The 20,402-nt window shown below is 35.2% G+C and overlaps 2 protein-coding genes across 2 annotated transcripts; one reads left to right on the forward strand and one right to left on the reverse strand.

The window, feature by feature from the left end:
- Window positions 1–1,004: 1,004 nt before the first annotated feature.
- LOC113727145 (putative disease resistance RPP13-like protein 1) lies at window positions 1,005–5,653 on the reverse strand. The gene has a single exon (XM_027251151.2). The coding sequence runs from the start codon at window positions 5,310–5,312 to the stop codon at window positions 1,263–1,265; it is 4,050 nt and encodes a 1,349-aa protein (XP_027106952.1). The 5' UTR covers window positions 5,313–5,653; the 3' UTR covers window positions 1,005–1,262.
- A 12,158-nt stretch (window positions 5,654–17,811) lies between these two features.
- Window positions 17,812–18,456, forward strand: LOC140035600 (uncharacterized). The gene has a single exon (XM_072076894.1). The coding sequence runs from the start codon at window positions 17,812–17,814 to the stop codon at window positions 18,454–18,456; it is 645 nt and encodes a 214-aa protein (XP_071932995.1).
- The last annotated feature ends 1,946 nt before the right edge of the window (window positions 18,457–20,402 follow it).

Here is a 20,402-nt window from a genome sequence, read left to right on the forward strand (position 1 = left end):
TATCAAATGAAATTGCGTTGGCATCTCAAATCTTTATAAGCTGTCGGACAAAGTTATACACAACAAAACATCCTAATGCTTCACTTTTTTTTTTTTTTTAACTTTCTTAGAGTGAAGATCTTTGATCTGATACATCTGAACCACTTGCTTTGGTTTCTTTTGGTATCTAGTATGTCTAAGAGGTCCGTGATGTTTTACCTAAGCTCAAAAAAACTAAATCTGGTACCAAACCTAGTGATGCAGTTGTTAACTGGCTTTTATTAGCATAAACAGATGCTTCCCTACAAAGCTAAATAGACCCTTAATTGTGAAGTATCAGAAATACTTGACAGATGAAGCAAAATAAGACAAAAAAGGAGCAAATACGTAGCCTTACTACTTTTCTAAGGAGCTAATATCCATGTTATCTTCGTCCGGTTCTATAGCTAGTTATTAACACACTAGCTAGCAACTGATATCACCTCCCCGTGGAAAAGGAGAATAAGTCTCCTTTGCAAGAATCCACAATCACTAACAATGAGAAAAGCCAATCTGGATGACAATGTGGAGCTTCACCTAGAAATCTCATTTATAGATGCAGAAGAAAGAGAAAATAAGTTGAAGAAAAATCATAAAGAAACAAAGTGGCTGAAGATATTGGTTGCCAAATTGTGAATAGTTAGAAAAAAAAAAAACTTCATCAGATGATTGGCACAATAATTATGTATAATCCTGTGCTATTGCAGTTTAGCAAATCTGGAATACTCAGAGAGAGAGAGAGAGAGAGAGAGAGAGAGAGAGAGAGAGTCTTAGAAGGTGCAGCTAACAAAATCTTATTCTCAAGAAGCGGATTTTTGACAATCAAAACACAGAACATATACTATCCATAAATGTCTAGCTAGACACCATTGTAGAATGAGACTTGTCTCCAATTACTAGGCATTATACTGTATCTTTCTTTGGAAGTACATTAGAATGAATAAAGGTGACTGTAAATTGGTGCCATTGGTGCCACAGTGCAGAAATAAAGAGAAAAAAAGCTAGATGCATTTCATGGCAATGCCCAATGATTAAATACTTCAGTTACAGTAGGATACAAAACAATGAGAAGGTGCACTATGTGCTCTCCACTGATGATTGCCAAGCACAATTCTTTGACCCATCAAATCTTACTCCTATTATACATGTGGAGCAGAAAATAGAGCTGCAATGGAAAAGGCTATATAAAGTAGACCTGAGAAGCCTATTATTAGCAATGGAAATTTATGATGCCAAGAATTTGATCATTCAGGGTTCTGTTTGTAGACGTAAGAGCCATCTATCTCCACACAGGGAATGTCAGCAATCCTTTGCCAATACTCACCTTTTTCCCTCAAACACCGATCTCTCAGCTGTGGACAGCCACTAATTTCAAGATGCCAAAGCCTGTCAAGTAGTTTATGACAAGGCAAGACATGAAGTTTGGGGCAGTTCATAAGAGATAGATGTTGCAGGGAGGTCAAGCTATTAAGGCCCTTAAAGACAGATTTCAGACTTGGAAATCTTGCAATAGAAAATTTAGTTAATGATGAAGGAAAGAGATGTTCAGCATCACCAAATGAAACCAGCTTTGGAAATCCACCACAGATGGAGAATTCTTGAAGAGAGGCGAGTCTGTCAAGGTGCCATTCTGCCAGGGGTCTGAGTTTCCTAGAATCCCAGACCCGAAGTGAAGTTAAGCTCGATGGCAACTCCCCTTTGGGAAAAGTCTCAAGCTTTGGGCAACTACGTACTTCCAATGATATGAGGGATGAGATTCTGTTAATCTCTGCTGGTATGGAGTTCAGGTTTGAACAATATTCAACGGAAAGGATCCTCAGATTTGGTGTGGGCAAGCCTTGATCAGGAAATGACTCCAAAGTATCACAATTAGATATGTAGAGTTCAACAAGACGTGAAAAATTGTGCATGTACTGAATTAAAGTCCCAATATTTTGCCAGTTCAAGATACTGAGGTCCTCCAGAGACATGCTGCTGTTCTGGTGAAACATTTCTTGTGAAACTGGTTGTAGATGCTCGCAGTTTTTTATGACAAATTTCTTAAAGCTAGTTGGGAAGTTACCTGCTGGCCAGGCCCTCAGAGATGAGCAATCCTTGAGCTCCAACCTTTCAAGACCAGAGATACCATTGGGAAGGGCATTCAGTGCATTACAAGCCTGTATCTCGAGGCGTCTAAGCATAGGCGGGAGACCAAGCTCTGGAAAGGTCATAAGTTTTGGGCAATTTTTGATGATCAACTCCCTCAAAGACATAAGGCTGCTCAGATCAGGAGGCAGGAAACATAGAGTTGCACAACGGAATAGTTCCAAGACTTCGAGATTGCTTGGCAACTGTTGATCATTGTCCACCAAGCAGACGAGACTTTCACAGTCTGCAATGACAAGGCGTCTTATGCATGTCAGAGTTTGTAGTCCAATTCCACTTTCCCACAATTTGAGGAAATCATTGCAGTTACATATCTCAAGGACTTCAAGTTTAGATGAGCACAGTGTAAGTTCTCTCGGAAGACATGATAACCCTGTAATTGACTCAAGCTTTAGGTATGTTAGCGAATTCAGATCCATGAAACTGTCTAGTACCTCTCTGGTGCACTCTTCAAGATCTAACTCGTGAAGAAGGGGAAGCTGCAAAGGTGATATTTTGGTTAGTTTGGGACACTTAAACATGGTAAGCTGATGAAGGTGAGGGAATTGCATTTCACCATCATTCCAAGACCATTCCTCCCAGTCAGGCATGCACTCAAACCTCAGAGTCTCCAGAGATGGAAATGCAGGTTCAAGAGGATAATTGCCCATGAAAAACTCAATGCCAATGCGTTTAATACCAAGCATGCCTCCTATGCGCAGGTGTTTGAGCTCGCGCAGCTGTCCGAGATGTGGTAGAGATGTGCAATTAACACAATTGCTGAGGCTGATGCTCTCCAATTTATCAAATAATGGATCACCAATCCAAGTTGGAAATTTCCTGCCTCCATAGAAATCAATCTTAAGCTTTTTAAAGTGTCTGTGAGGTTGTAGCATATCGAGCACATCTGCATCACAAGAATTATCAGTTTTGTTGCTCCAGATCAGCTGCACCTCCTCTAGGTCTGGCTTGTTCTTTAAACAAGCCTCCTGTGCTTCTTGAATATCCACTACATTTTGCAGTCCTTCAATGCTGAGCGTCCCTCGCAAAAGCGAAAGATTCTTCAGCTCACTTAGTCGCAATCCACAAGCTTTGCCCAAAACAATCTTAGGTAAAGTCTGCAGGCTTGTCAATTTACCAATTCCCATGGGCATTTCTTTCAGTTGCTCTGTATTAGCATTGTCCAGATGCCGAAGGTTTATCAAATCTCCCAGAGTTTCTGACAGCTTAGAGATAAAGCGGCAGTTTCGCAAGGATAACGTCTGTAAATTGTAAAGGTTGCTCAGAGACTCAGGCAATGATGTAACTGAAGTACCAGAAAGATTAAGATATCTCAGATGTATCAAGCTGCATATGGGGCTTGGTAGCTCACTTATTGAATAGCCGCTCAAAGATAAAACTCTTAAGCTGTGTAACTCAGGCAATAAGTCGAGTAAAATTCTATTTGATAGATAGAAAGGTGGCCAGACATGCACATTTTGAACTGGCATTGGTATGAACGTTCGTAAGCCTCGAACTTTGTACAAAGCCTGGAATTTGTTGAAGACTTCATATTCATGACGAAGAAATGAAGCATGGCGAGTATGTTCAGAAACTTTGTGCCACTCATATATCTCAACTTTATCATCTAGCCTATGGCAAGTTCCCCCAGCAACAAACTGTGCCAAATCATTGATGAGATCATGCATGACAAAACTTGATTGAGAGCCGCTTAACCGTTGGAAGAATGATCTAGACACTAGCTCATTGAAACAGTCAAACCCCTGCTCTTCCATTCTTTTCTTCCCCTTTGGTTGCTGCAGAAAACCTTCCCCCATCCACAGCAAAACCAGTTCGAGCTTGTCAAACTCATAGTCTTTTGGAAATACAGAACAATATGCAAACAATTGCTTCAGATGGGGAGGGAGATGATAGTAACTTAATCTGAGCACCGGCAGAATGTTGCCTTCATTAGGTAAATCCCATATCTTGCTATCCAATACCTCTTTCCACTCTTCAGGACTCATTTTAGAGCGCAAGATACCTCCAAGTGCCTTTGCTGCCAAAGGCAAGCCTCCACACTTTTTCGCCAAATCCTCACCTAATCCTTTCAGTTTTGGGTGTTCTTCAAAATCTCTCCGTGCATGTTGAGCTAGCAGAGAAACACAATCATCATTAGTCAACCGCCCCACATGGTAACCTGGAACAGATCCCACCATCGATGCGACATTATTGTTGCGCGTTGTGACAATGACTCTACTGCCAGGAAGTCCAACTTGAAAAGGGCGACTCAAAAGATCCCAACTTTCATAAACCTCATTCCAAACATCATCCAAAACAATAAGGAATTTTTCCTTAGAAAGTTTGTCATGCAAACTCACCTGAAGCATATTCAAGTTCTTCGATTCGCTGCCCACTTTTGTCACAGACTCAAAAATTGTCTGAGTTATAGCAAGCACATCAAACTCTTCAGAAACACACACCCAGGCCTTAAGATCAAAGAAATCGTTGACTCTCTCATCATTATAAACAAGCTGAGAAAGAGTTGTCTTGCCAATTCCACCCATACCAACAATTGGAATCACACAAACATCATCTTTACACGTCTCATTGGTCATTAGCAACATATTTAAGATTTCTTCTCTTTCTCTTTCCCTACCATAAACATGGGATTCATTCAAAGAAGTAGTTGGATGTCTTACCACAGATCTACCCGATATCCCTCCATTGTCAGCATGCTGAACTAAGTTCAAGTCATTCTTTTGCTTCGCAAGTTCATCTAACTGAGCAGATATGGTTTTTATTCTTGATTGAATTCTTGCATTGAACTTGATAGAATGAGGAGTGAAGCTCTGACAAGTAGGAATAAGTTTCAAGATCTTACTTCTTCTAGAGTGATCTGGTTCCATCAACTTCTGGCGAAAAGCTTCAGTTGTAATCTCATCAACGATGTCATCCAAGTCATAAGCCAAATCCCGTAAAGATTCCAGCCAGACATTTATTCGTCGATCAGTTATCTGCTTATCCTCAGCATCAAGGATCACATTTTGAATCAGCTCCAGTGTTTTGCTCCATTTCTTGAGCTGAGCCCGGATTCCTTGTTGCCTGGCAAAGCTCTGCAACACGGGATAGGCTAGCTTGTCAAACAGTACCTGCAAAAGTGGTGACAGAAAAAGCTCCGCTACAGGCATTTTTCCGCCTTGTTGATGGTGGAAAATAAGGAAATCCAGAGGGAAAAGTTTGATCAAAAGAAGAATTCAATGAAAGCTGAAAATGGAACTCAAAATCAAAATCGGCCCCCAGAATCAAATTATGGTTGCAAGATGGATGGTTGGTATTTTCAGTCTCAATGATTGCAAAGCAGAAATGATACTCTGATTTGGGTTCAGGAAAAAAGAGCTGAGATCGTTGACTTCGAGGAATTTCTCGCATTAGTCTTGAAGAAATTAGAAAAATTGCTCAATTGCCCCTTTTGTCTTTAAATTGTTTTAATATAGCCCCTACAGTTCAAACTGAAGAAATTTTGTTCGTGGAGCAAATGATGTAAAATATTACTAAACTAGCATTTGTAGTTCTTTGTTTTAGCCACCCAACTTTTTAATTTAGCCAAAATTGTCATTCAAATGATTAAAACACACTTCTTTTGACCAAAAAGTGTAAATGTTTGGTAACTAAATCAGAGAATTTTTTTTTTTCTTTCTTTCTTCTCCTTATAAGGTTTGGAGTCTCCCTTTAGATCAAAAATTAATAGTGCAATGACTCTTTATGCCATTTTCTCTATTTTGTGAGCTTATTATATAAGTCTTGAATTACATTCAACTTAGGAAACAAAAAAAAAAAAAAAAGCTTTTAAGAATTCATTTGTTAATAAAGTGAAGTGCATGCATAAGTACCATGGAAAATGGACTGAATTACTAGTAATTTCTAGTATAAAGATGAAAATTAAAATTCTAATCTTACTTTAGAAGTGTTTTTCGTAGCAATTTGTTGTATAATCAATCAAAAATAAACTTATACAACATTAGGGATGTACTGATGTACATGTTTCGTACCAAGTTTTAAGACTTGTTTGTGATATAAAAGATCACTTTATTCAATAAATTTGCATTAATAACAAAAAATAAATCATACAAACATGACACACAAGAATATAAATTTGAAATTAATAGATACCACACATCTAAAAAAAAAATCGATACAAATAAAATGATAATTCTACAACAAATTATTTGACTCAAACGTACCCAATATCCTCGAAAAATATGTTACCAACCAGCTGTAACCTTCGAATAGAATACTAGTTTATTGGCACACGGCAATGCTAGCTGGAATCTTCTCTCTGGTTGCGGGCTCTCTTCCAGGAAGTAGTAGCTGCCACCACATGTATTGACCAAAATTTTTTAAGGGGCAGTGGCCGTCCTGCCTTAATATTGAACGTGAAAAACAACAGGCAAGTTGCTTGATGCCTTTGACAAGAACTTCTATACAGTTCATAGAGGGCATGGCTTTTTTTTTTTTTATTGTTCTTTTCAAGCTAAAGGTTGCAAAAGGAAGGATAAATTCTGATCAATTGTCTCCTAAGCCAGACTTTTCAAGATCCTAGAAGAGGGGTAGTATAAATTGATCCTAGAAGAACTAACTCTGCTCTGGCTACTGTGTATTATGATGCTCTTCTTTCTTTCTTTTTTTCAAGCATTTCGGGTTGGTTCAATTATAAGTGATATAACATGTCTCTGTGAGAGTATACATACCACTTGGATGGTAATATTTTGGGTGTTTTTAGAAATATTTTTTTGTTTCACTTTTTTTTTTTTTTTTTTAGATTTATCTGTGACATATAAGGTAATTAGAACACATGTTACACATTTCCAAAAACATGCTTTTGGAATATGCACATTCAAAAAGAGAATTTTCACCATTTTATTTTGAAATTTAAGACCAATAAACAAATGAATGGTAGCATCAGTAGTGAATACGCCTGCCTTTTCCTTTTCAGTTATTTTTCCTAATATTCTATTGGAAAATCCTGTGAAATACAAACTAAATAATGATGCTCCATCTCCTTAATTTTAGAGACTTCCATGTTTGTATCTATCACTTAGATATATTTTAGTCACTTTTTATAGGTGAACCCTATTCTAGTACCACTAAGCTTCAAATTTTTTTTCATCCCTTATAGGTGAACTCTATTCTAATACCACTAACTTTCATTTTTTATTTTAAGGATTTTTCCACTCGTTAACACGTTTACATTTCACTCAACCTACCATGTATCTACACACATTAACAATTACTACTTTCGCTTACATTTATACAATTTCTCTAATTAATTCCCTTGTATTTATATGCTTTTCTTAATTAATCTTATGTTCTAAAAATCTAGCACTTGAAATATATATTAACCCGTTAGACAGACTGTTTCTGTTTTTTTAAATCTCTTACATTTGCACATCTTCTTTTTTGGGGGGGGAGGTGTGGGGGTGGGGGAAAGGGTTTCAATATCGATTCGAAATAACTTTCATGTTTATCTTGAATCATACAGCTCCCAAGTAGGAAACTATTTAAAGTTGTTAAAAGCATTTCTATAGAAACTTGAATAAGGGAAAAAATGTCCTACAAAAGGTAAATGGTAGCTTTAAACTGACACCAAAGAGTTACACCAATTAAGTTGTTCTTGCTTTATTGACAGGAAGATATATTTAATCCTCAATTCAAAATAATCCATTGTGTTTAATTTTTGTTCTTTTGTACTTCTTTTCGTTTAGGTTATCTCTAGCTTGAACATGCACCTAATATTGAATAAAAATAAAAAAGGCATAGTTCTTGCTGAATTGATCGAACAGTTTGGCTAACAAATACTCAAGGGGTACTTATTAAGACTTAAGAGGAATTTCAAATGTTAGGGATTTCAAGTGTTATATATATATATATGAAAGTAAATATATATTGGTATTTGTATAAATTCACAATAAATAAAAGTTTTTAAAAATTAGTAAATAATTGAACATTTAAAATACATTAATTTTTTAAAATTAATATGAATGAACATGTAGAAATGTTGTTAATTTTTATATTTAAATTATTTATATTTGTATAAATTCACAATAAATAAAAAAAAGACCGTGCAGGCAAAATTCTAATTAAGTTGAAAAAACATCAAAATGCAGGAGGTGCAATAATTGTGATGTGTGTATTCCTATAATAAATTAAGTGTATTTAGTTATTTAATAACGAATACTCAATTACTCCAAAGTGTATTACGAAGCTCACATATTAGTTTTTTATCATTATACTTGTATCCTTATCTCGGTTAATGCGCTTTTTACACATATTTTCTTTACCGCTTTTGTATCTATCGTACATCTTGCATATTAATTATTGATATTATTTTTAATAAAGAACTGTAATTTAAAGCTTTTATTTGAGAAGATATATATATATATATATATATATATGTATGTATATATGTAAGGAAATGATGTTCAGATTCAAAAGCTATAGATAGTTTTTCTTTTTCTTTTTTTTTCCCTTGAATTATACTTTTCTGTGCAAGTCTTATAGCGCGACTTCAATGCGAAAGAGCACTGAATTACCAAATGACCCCTTCCTTTTAACGCTTTCTTCCCCCCTCTCAATTCTGTCACTAACTAATCAAACGCGACTTCATGTCCCCTCCACCTTCCGCCATTCTTCTAACCTTTCCTGAATTTTAGGCCTTTCCTAATTCTTTTCCCGACTACCATTTCCTGACTCTTCCACTCCATTGTGATTGCATTGGTGATGTGTTTGACGAATTGGCGGAGGGGGGGCTGGTTGGCAAGCAGAAACAAACTGAAGGATAGAAAGGAAAAAGAGAGAAAAGATGAGAAGAAGCATTGAGCTACCACAGTAGTCGCATAGACATTTCGCAATTTGGTTTGGTACTTTCAATATAATACTACGAAGCTAATCCGAAATCATTAATTAATGTGATCATGTAACTTGTATCTAGGAGAAAATCAATGAATAATTAAGAGAACAAAAAGTAATGTCTTCTGAAGTATAACTTCTAATTCCAATTCCAACTAGCAAAGATGGATTGAGTAACAAGAAGCTAAATCCAAACTAAAGACTTCTCCGAGAAAATCAACAAGGGAAAAATGCACTTTTCATCCTTAATGTTTAAGGTGTTAACCAATTTCGTCCCTAAAATTCATGCAAAATATATTTTATCCTTGTAATTTTATAATTTTAACTAATTTCATCCTTAAAATTTCACATGGACACATTTCATCCTCATAGTTTAATAGATTTGGCTAATTGAGGACAATTGATGGATTGTCAATGATTTTAAATAGACTATTGTCACTTGACCACAGCATGCCCATTAGTGAAAAAAAACATTAGATCAACAAAAGGTTAAAAATCTTTTCTTAATTTACTTTCTCATTTTAGTACCAGAAAAAAAACCTAAGAAATTTTTAGCCACCATTACTCTCTTCTTAATCATAATCAAACAAACAAACAAACAAAATGAAGTCGTGGAAGACAAACAACCCCACTATAACCAATTGGAAAAAAATGTTGAACAACTCCATTACAACTAATTGGAGAAAAATATTAATGTGAAAGAAAGAATGGTTTGGATTGTCATTTATTTGCAAAATTTTATTTCGTTGCCGTGTATTTTGCACCAATAGTTGCATCATGTACACGTTTTTCAATCATCTATTTATCTTTCAATCTATTTGTTTTATCTTAAATACATCATATCATAATTTTAAAAAACAAAGAGATAGTTTCATATCCAAAAACACTTGTTATTTCTGTAATTTAATCAATAACCAAATTAAGTATTAACAATACAATTACTAATGGGACATGTGATGATATTATGTCCAAATTGGTTAACAATCATTTAATTGTCCTCAATTGGTAGAAATTATGAAACTATGAGGATGAAATGTGTTCTACATAAACTTTAGGGACAAAATTGGTCAAAATTATAAAACTATGAGGATGAAATATTTTTGGAATGAAACTTCAGGGATGAAATTGGTTAACACCTTAAACATTGGGGATGAAAAGTGTATTTTTCCCAAATCAACAAATAAGCCTTTCATTATATAATGCAGTTGAAGTTTGACCAAAAAAAAAAAAACAAATAAGCCTTTCAAGATACATCATATTATTCTTCTTTTTTAGGCCTTTCACTTTATTAGCTGATTTAAAAATGAATAAGCTGTACTTTAATTACTGGTGATTTAGTATATTCAATTAACTATTACATGCATTTTTTGAATAAATCTTATATGCACTATAGTGTATATATTATCATCGTTGGATCCATGACATATGTGCAAAAATTGAATTTCAAATTCAGGTATTATATAGTTGTCATTCGTCCAACATTGACAGTGTATATGCATTGTTAGTGTAGGAAAGATCAATTCAATTTCTTTTTGTAACACGCTTGTATGAGTTAATTTGCATAACAATTTATTCTTTTCAAAACATGACTACTCATCAAAGACAATTGTGAATATTAATTATTAATGCCAAAATAGGAGATTATTTGAAAAAATTGTTTAGAATAATGCTATAGCATTTTTTTTATGTGATGTGTGTGAATTAAAAAGGTGAAATGCTGAGATTTCAGGAATTAGAGGTCTTGATTTCTAATTTCCCTGTCCTCTCTTGACTTTTTAAATCTCACTCTCTTCTACTAGAAAATATTTAAAAAAAATTATATTTAGAAAAAGATGATTGTGAGTACAAAAAGATGGTTAAAAATGAATTTACGATGCAAGTAAAATAATATTTAAAAAATTAATATCCAAACAATATGTGTAGAAATATTTTACCGCACAAATTTTGCCCCTCTGGCCTAAGGTCCTAGCTCCACCATTATCGGGAACACCGAGGCCCAAGAAGGACCTTCAGTAGCTACTTGACTATTTTTCAATCCCTCCCTTTGCTATTTGGAAGAAAAGATTGACTGAGACACGTCCTCGGCGCTCTATCAGAATTTCAGAACAAGTGATCTATCAATCACTATTTGTCTGTCTTTCCTCTATAAATAACCTCATCAACCTTCATTTAAGTATCTCACTCAAACTGTCAAATTCTTGATCTGTTATACCCAAATTAACTTGATTGTTAAGAGTTACATCGGGAGACTTAGCCCGCAATTCTCTCCCTCTCGTTATGTTTTAGATACATTTACATTTGGAGGAAAATAATGAGGCAAATTTTAACTGACTATCCTCACAAATTGAGTAGCCCCTCTTAAACTTGTTTCTTGAGAGCCTACTGGATATTTCGACTAATTTGCAATACCCAAATTTAGTAAATAACCTCAACTGAAGAAAACACATAGCATAAAATTGAAGCACATTTGGCACAAAGGCAGTCATCATGTGAGCCTAATCTGCGCCTTTTCCATCAAAGAATAAATCATATAGTTTATTACATAAACTGCTGCGGTCACAACTTGAACGTTGCATGGCCGAAAGTTGATATAATTAACAAGTAATTCAAACATGATAAAACTTGAAACATTAAGACTTGATAGTTCCATTGGACAGGGTGCTTTCAGCTGAACCTGGATCCAGGCATATGCTTCATTTAAATTTAAAGCTTTGCATTCAACAACCTGATGAATGTGAAATTTTCTACTAAATCATTCTTTCTGCTACTCATGCACTTCTTAGGAAGGTAACTATAATATCTGCAGAATTGCCACTTCATGTAAATTGGACTGTCATTTTAGTTTTCTTTCCTAATTAATATCTACAGTGGTACCTTTATAAATTAATAACCTTAGGACCATATAAATTCAATTAATTTAAAGAGATATTAATTAATTGATAAATTAGTGCTCACATTCAAAGAAACACTCATTTGATCAACTAAAGTTTTCTTTTATTTTATAAAAACATGAATTATTATATTAATAAAAGGAGGCTAAAAGTCGAAGAAATATAAACCACTATATATCTACTTGATTTACAAGTATAATTTAATTCAAGTCCAAAATTTTTAGATGCAATAAGAAAAGTTAGGAATGAGATTTAGATAGATTTAAATTTCATGAAACAACAAAAAAAATAGAATTATATTTTAGAAAAATATGATATGCACTTTTAGTGAATTATTAATTTATGATATAATTAGAACCAAAGGATTATATAAGGTTTTCAGAAAAATTATTATCTTATTATTTTATACAAATTATTAATTTAACTCATTAGCCCAAGTCAAGACTAGAAAATTTTATTATTTAATAGAGGTTATTAATTTATCAAATATTAAATTATAGAGGGTTTACTATATTTTGTATCAAATATATTCTGTCATTTTTGGGTTGTTTTGTGTTTTAAAGATACATTTTTCTTAGGTTTTTGATATTTTGGGAATTCATCACACAATTATGAGCAATGTAGGAAGAATGTCTTTCGCTTTGAGAGGATGAACGGTATGTGATTAGCATTTATTTTACCTACTTTTAGTTAGATTTTAGGGTAAATTTTTGGTGTATTTTAAGTTAAAATAGAAGAATTGAGTACCTTTGTAAGTTACTTTTCATACAAGTACTGTTTCTTAAGCAAAACATGCAAAAGTGTGGGTCAATGTGCAAATTTGTGTTATTTATGTAAGTTTTAGTGTTTTGTGAACCGATTCAAATCAAGAAATGTTGGACAGTTTTGACACATTTTGATATTTTGGTTATATCTTGAGTTACAAGTATTGCATTGAGGTGATTCTTAAACTATTTTAAAGTCAAGACATAACTCTACAATTCTTATGAAGAAATCGAAATCCAGTTCATCGATTTTCCTGGTCAAAAAGTTGAAACATAATCAAAAAAAATTTCTGTCAAAAGTTGAAATAGTAGGATTGATCAATTAGGGGTATTTTGGTTATTTACAAGGCTACAGAATCCAAATGATATGATTGTTGATGCATTGGAAAGGTAGCTCAAACGAATACAATTTTCATGCTTTGTGTAAGAGCTATTTTAGTTTCTATTATCGAGAAAATTGCTGCTGAAATTAGTCCAAAAATAAAGCAAACTTGAAGTTTGACCAAAAAGTGCAAAACTAAGAAAGCGGTAGATTTGTGAGGTGATCTACAACACACACCTCACAAATCCATCTTCACGGATCCCTAAATTACTGCTCTAAGTTGTTTTACAACTTGCACTCGTTTCACACTATTTTGTGGACTAATTTTTTTGATAAATTTCGGCTAGATCCAACTAAACTTGTTTAAGAAAAGTGAAAAACAACTTCATGACAACATTATGAGTACATTTTCCCCTCCAAAAACATCTATAAATACTCCCTTGTTTCTCATTAATTGGAGCATTTTGTAGTATGGAGAAGTGGAGTAGAAGTAAAGGTAGAAGTAATTTTAGCTCTAGTTTAATATTGTGAAGTTCAAAGTTAGTTTAAAAGTTTTGAGAGGAAAGTAAGAGTACTCTTGTACCAAACTTATTTGAGAGATTAACTTGTCAAGGAATTCAAGAATTCAACCTTTAAGACATTGAATAAGAATTTTTCTTCTTAAATTTTGTCTCTTGTTCTTATTTGTCATGCCGTGTTACAAGTTTGTTTCATGCTTAGATGTTCTTAATATGATGTCTAACTAAACTTTTTTATATCCTAGGGTGAGGATGAACTTCTTGTAATTTTGATATGAAGTAGTTAGAGAATGATTATACTTTTTTATGATTTGTTAGTTTAAAAACTTGTATTTATTTTTTTTTTTTAAAACTTGTACTTATACTTTATAGTTGTTTGGCCATTAACTATGAATGATTTGATAATTGTTGAGCAATGAAGGTTGCCTTGAAATAGACCGAATTTCTTAAACATTAGCCTTATTCTTACCAAAGTAGTAAATAATGGTTAGTTGGATTCATGCAATAACTTCATTGAACTTATTTAACTTGATTCTTACCTTTTATTTAGAAAATAGATGAAGGATGATTCAAGAAATTACTGTTCATTGACTAAAGCAATAACATATATTTGGAATTTATTACTTGACAAATCATGGAAGTATAAGTATAATCATTTTAATTAACTTCTAATTTTAATACAACAAGGGATTCTAATCCCTAGGACCCTTTTGCTTAATCTTAAAGTAATCATAATCTAGCTTGTTCTTTATTTCTTATGTTGCAAACTACAACCTACATAGTTGGTTTTACCACCTAATAGTTGGTTTTATATTTATTACTTGTGCTATATGGTTGATTGTACCACTTAAACTAACATCTTCCATGACCGGTTTTACCGCTTAGTTAATTTTATTTGTTTTAAATTTCTTAAACTTTTATTATCTAGATAATAGAGCAAGTAATTAAACTCAAGTGATTTTCACATCCTAAGTCCTTGTAGGATCAATACCTGTTGTCACTATAGTCAATAAACAAACCATGCACTTGTGAAAATAGGATAATAAGGTTTTAAAACTTATAGTGGGATAAGAGTACCCTAACAGTCTGAACTGTTGGATGAACGCCTTAACAAGATTGATTATGACTAGTGTAGGAAGAGGGGTAGGCAAATCTGGAAAAAGACATACTGTCCAAAGAGCAAAGATCTTGACATTGTAATAGGCCATTCAACATCTCAAGCAGCCATTGATTTTATAGGCAGTTCAATTTTTAAATCCCTGATGTATCACGATATTGAATTTGAATACTTAATTTTTATGTTAATTGACAAACTCAGTCGATGATGCCGATTTCAGTGCAGGAATATTTAGCTTGTTCAATAAATTATGTTAGCTCTCCATTTGCAGTTATGACATTATACATTGCACCAATTGATGCTTCCATATTTATGTGCAGGCCGTAAGTAGTTTGGGATGGGAGTCTATAGCCATCTTGAGAAGGTCGTGACTTTTAGCATTTGATCCTAAAGAACGATTTTGTGTAGATTCCTTTTCTTTTTCCTTTTTAAATGCTTGTGGTCCAAATAGGGGGTTTGCCATCTTTTAACGCCACCAATGCCTTTTATTTTCTCTTAATATGTAAATATTCAAAATAAACTTTTGTTTTACTATAGCTTATTCCATTTTTATTTTTATTAATAACTGATGCATCATAAGCTTTTTTCCCCTATTTACAGTATAGTTACTAAGTCATTGACGAGGCATTGATTGGAAATAAAAAATAGAAATCACATAAATTGATTTTGATAGTTTATGATAGTAATAACAATTTTTAGTAAAAAAAAATATCGATAAATTATTTTGCAATTTCTTATGCTATTTTAGAATCAAGAAAAATTAAAGAAGAAAAAACAAAGAAAAAAAGAAATTAATGCATTTTTCTAAATATTTAGTTTTTGTTTGAATTAAGAATTAATGTAGAACAAGGTATTGTTAACAAAAAATTATGAATTACATAAGATACTTTTACAAAATATACTCATTTAATGTATTATGTTCAATCGTTTCTACAAGTATGCGGGCCACTACGTGTAAGGATCCACACAAGGAGTTTGAATCAATTACTAGGTTCTTTACTTGCTCTATTATTTAGACAAACATCAATTAATACAATAAAAAACAATTAATTCAACTAAGATTGAAAACATGAGAAGCAACTTATAGATGAAAAGCTTGAAAGAAAAGTTACCAAATACTTAATTTTAAGGTGAAGATCCTACTAATGGCCAAGAATACAAGTGATTGGATTAAACTCTTGCTATTAACTCTTGTCTTATTAAGGACTCATTTCCTAATTTGATCAAGACTTATTCTCATGATGAATCGGTTATTCCTAGTATTAGGTTCCCGTACTCTCATGGTGAAGTTCTAATTGCTGGTTCATAGATTTCACGAAATGTGACGAGAAGATTCTCCTAAGTGTATCACTAGTCTTGTGTGCCTACTCCTAAGGTTTCCTTTATTCACTTTCCATTATTGTTATCAACTTTCATTAATTAACAACAACTAGATGATTTATAATTGGTCATCAAGCAATTACAAATGTTAAAACATGAATAAATGGACAAGCAAGTACAAGATATAGCAAGATAAACCATATCCAACGCGCATATTCATAGATCCACTAATTTCCTCTATCTCTAGATGAAGCACTTAGTTCAACATGTAAATTGAAGCAATAAAACACAAGGATTCATTGCAATAATCCATATTTTAGCAAGATAAGAGAAGACAGTTGAGAAAAGCTTAGCGAAAAGTTGAACAAAACTCCCAAGATCTTCTATTAATCCACCAAGCTTGTGCAATGAGATATTTTTCTCCTAGTTTCTCTACAAGTTCTCTCCTAAAGAGAGAATTCTCTTCTAGATTAACAGTAGGTCTAACTATCTAACTAGCTAACTCCTTCTATTCTAAGTATTTCTCCTATTTATAGCCTTTCCTTACTCTTTACAAGACAAAAGATAGTCATTTCTTCCATGTGAATACAAAAAAAATGTGCCTTCAAAAATCCAATTTAGTGGCACTTGAACAGAATTTCCAAGGATTGAAACGACAAAAGTTATTTTGAGGATGTTTGATCTTCTTCTTCCAGCCACCAAAATATCCCATCATATCTCCAAACAAAAGCAAGAAAGTATGATCCATAAGGAATCTTTTTTTTTTTTTGAAAAATCCAAAAAGAATCAACTTGTGCAACTTGCAAAAAAATTTTGGCTGACCAGATCAGGGCAGAAACCGCCTCGAGTAAGGCCGTTTTCATGGCCAGTTCCTGTGCAAAGTTTTTGAGCAAAAGTTGAGAAACCATTTTGCCCATAAACTGTTCTACAAATTGGTTCAGCCTCAACTGCTTTCATTCCTCTGCCTCATCACCATTTTCACACTTAAATGCTTCTTGGTTTTTCCGCTTAACATGGAGATTATTTCCTTTCAAATCTTTTGCCCTTTTCCTACAAACAACCAACCAAACAAGTAAAACAAGACAAAAATTCTAACATAGATCAACAATACTCAAACATCAATTTTTAGGACAATATCAACTTTTACTCTTGATTTTATCACAAAAATGGTTAAAAACTTCATGAAATAGCCATAAAACGCAGTGCACATAAGGTACTTATCAAATATTTGGTAGCACAAGGGTAAAATTGACAACGGATTGAGTATTTGAGGGCATATGTGTCTTTTTGAAGCCGGGTGAGCTAGAAGAAATTTCTTAATTCCTTCGGACGTCCGGTGATGGAGTTCTTCACTCGTCCGAAGTGCTGCAATGTTTATCGGACATCTGGTAAAGTCTTCACGAGCGTCCGATAGCTTTCAACTTCCTTTATCTCTTTCAGTTGCTCTTGTTCTTTGAATCAGGTTTGCTTCATAATTGAAAGAGTTTCTTGAAGAGATATTAGTATCATCCAATTATTTTGTAAACAACAAAAGATAGGGACCAAGATTAACAAGAACATCGCTTCAAGTGCCTTTTGGACGACCACCAAGTGCCTCCCAGGGGTGTCATCGACTCTACGGATGTGGAGCTACTGAACAGATTATTTAGGAAGGCGGGTCACCTGGTTAACTACAACAAAAAACTTCACGTGTTATTATCTCAAGCTAAGTCCTGTCGCTCCTCTAATGATAAATCAGATTAGTTTTCTGGTTTGGAACGTGCGAGGGATCGCATGTAAGGACTCTCAAAGATACCTCAAAAACTTGTGCGCTTAGCATCGTATTCATTTGCTGGTTCTATTGGAGCCGATGACGGAAAGAGGGCAGGTCGAGGCTATTTGCCACTTCTTGCATTTTACGAAGGCTGAGGTGGTGCTAGGCGGCAAATTTTGGCTTTTTTGGTGTGATGACTTGGTGCTCCATTTCCATGAATTTGGAGATCAATTGGTACACATGGAGGTTGGGTGGTCAGGCTTCACCTTTCACTTTTCAGCGGTATACGTGAAATACACAAGGGTAAGAAGGCGCCATTTATGGGAGGCAATGGAGGTGGTTTCTGCTAAGTGCCAGGGCCCGTGGATGGTGGCCGGCGATTTGAATATTATTTCAAACGTTAATGAGCGATCAGGGGGTGCCCCGCCCAACCCTCGGAATATGGAAGATTTTAATGAGGCAGTTTTTAATTGTGGTCTGTCGGATGTCGGCTTTGAGGGGTCGCAGTTTACTTGGACTAATAGTGTGGAATGGCAGCATTTGGATAGAGCCCTCAATAATGGTGCGTGGAATGAGCTATTTCAGTGCTCTAAGGTCTTTCACCTGTCGCGCGGTCATTTAGATCATGCCCCGCTTATGATTAGGTGTGGAGATATTAAAGCTACGGCCTCCTCCTTTCGATTTTTTAATGTGTGGAGGAATCATCCAGATTTCTTAGCAATCGTCCAGGAGACTTGGTAGATGCCGGTGAGTGCCACAAGTATGAGGGATTTCTTCTACAAGTTGTGTAATACAAAAGCTAGGCTTCGCCAGTGGAATCGGGATTCCTTTGGCAACATATCCCAAAAAATTAGGGAAGCCGAGGTCCTTCTCCATCAAAGTGAAGTGGAATACGAAATTGCTCGAGGTGAGCTAACAAAGGCTAGATTGGGGGAGGCTAGAGCGACTCACGCTCGTGCCCTAGTTGTTGAGTGTGAATATTGGCGACAAAAATCTGCGATCAAATGGATTCAGTCGGGTGATGCAAACACTAAATTTTTTCACACTCTGTAGTTAAACAAAGGAGGAGTTCAAATTTCATTTCTCGAATTAAGGACATAATGGGGCACTGGATTAAGGATATGGAGGGTATAAAGGCCTCGGCTGAGAATTTTTTAGCACCTTGTTTTCCTCAGATCGAGAAAGAAGAGTGTCCTCGCAATTGGATTTTCCTGTCCCTAAATTGAACCTGATAGACAACTCGGAGTTACACAATCTACCATCCATGGAGGAGTTAAAGGAGGTTGTCTTCTCTATGTCGCAGGAGAGTGAGCCTGGACCTGATGACTTTAGTGCAGGCTTTTACCAAAGCTGCTGGACGATAATTTGTGAAGACTTGTTAAATGCGTTTCGGGAATTTTTTGAGGGTGGGCAACAGCCTCGAGGGTTTACGAGCACGTCGATAGTTCTGATCCCAAAAGTAGTGGGTGCCTCGCAGTGGAAAGAGTATAGACCGATTAGCCTTTGTAACTTTAGTTCGAAACTGATATCCAAAATTTTGGCAAACTGCATCAATCGGTTGCTCCCCAGGTTGGTCTCCAACTAGCAGATGGGGTTTGTGCCGGGCAGAGGGATAGCGAACAATATTTTGATGGCACAAGAGTTGGTTCTGGATCTAGATCGGAGAATGAAACACCCGAATCTTATACTGAAATTGGATATGGAAAAGGCTTACGACAGGGTTGAATGGAGTTTCCTTCTTTTCATGCTACACCAGTTTGGTTTTGATGAGAGGAACGTTAATTTAATTTTTTGATCCTTTTCAAACAACTAGTTTTCGGTTCTGGTTAATGGCTCTCCGGCGGGCTACTTTAAATCTTCCAGGGGGTTCATCAAGGGGACCCATTATCGTCGGCTTTATTTATTTTAGTGGCACAATTCTTAGGTCGGGGGTTGCAGTGTCTATTTTAGCGCAACGACAGTAGATTTTATGCCTCAGCAGGTAGTCGGGTTCCTTACCTTGCATTTGCAGTGACATTCTGATTTTTGCCAGGTGCTCTGAGAACTGTTTGGATGCGCTCTCAGATCTATTTGGTAGGTATCGGGCGTATTCAGGCCAATGGATTAATCTAGCAAGAGTTCGTTCATTATCATGAATAGGGCTTCAGAGGATCAAACGCGGTTGGTAATGACAAAGCTCCAATTCCAACAGCAGGTGCTCCCGTTCAGCTACTTAGGTGCGCCAATCTCGTGAGGAAGAGCTATTTGTTATTTATTTGATGGCCTGGTAGCAAAGATGCAGGATCGGCTATTTCATTGGAGCTCCCATCTGCTTTTCTCGGGAGGCAAGTTGATCCTGTTACGTCATGTGTTATCCTCCATGCCGATGTACTTATTACAAGTAATGTGCCCCCTCAAAGTTGTGATTCAAAAATTGGGGGGAATCTGTAATAGTTTTCTATGGGATAAACCCGGAGGGTTGAAAGGCATTGGGTGGAGGTCCTGGGATAAGTGTTGCTATCCTGTTGACGAAGGGGGTTTGGGTTTTCCGATCGTTCGTTGATATGAGCAGGACCTTTGCCTGTAAGTTGTGGTGGAAATTACAAATGAGGGAATCCATATGGGCTGAATTTATGCACTCTAAATACATAAATAGGGTGCATCCCATGGTGGTTAAGGTTAGTCGACCGTCATTATCTTGGCTTCGA

This window comes from Coffea arabica, chromosome 2c (assembly GCF_036785885.1).
Source record: "Coffea arabica cultivar ET-39 chromosome 2c, Coffea Arabica ET-39 HiFi, whole genome shotgun sequence".
In the NCBI taxonomy this organism is placed as follows: domain Eukaryota; kingdom Viridiplantae; phylum Streptophyta; class Magnoliopsida; order Gentianales; family Rubiaceae; genus Coffea; species Coffea arabica.

Excerpts from the sequence above, each read along its gene's own strand:
- LOC113727145 (XM_027251151.2), bottom strand. The coding sequence starts at position 5,312 with ATGCCTGTAGCGGAGCTTTTTCTGTCACCACTTTTGCAGGTACTGTTT.
- LOC140035600 (XM_072076894.1), top strand. The coding sequence starts at position 17,812 with ATGACGGAAAGAGGGCAGGTCGAGGCTATTTGCCACTTCTTGCATTTT.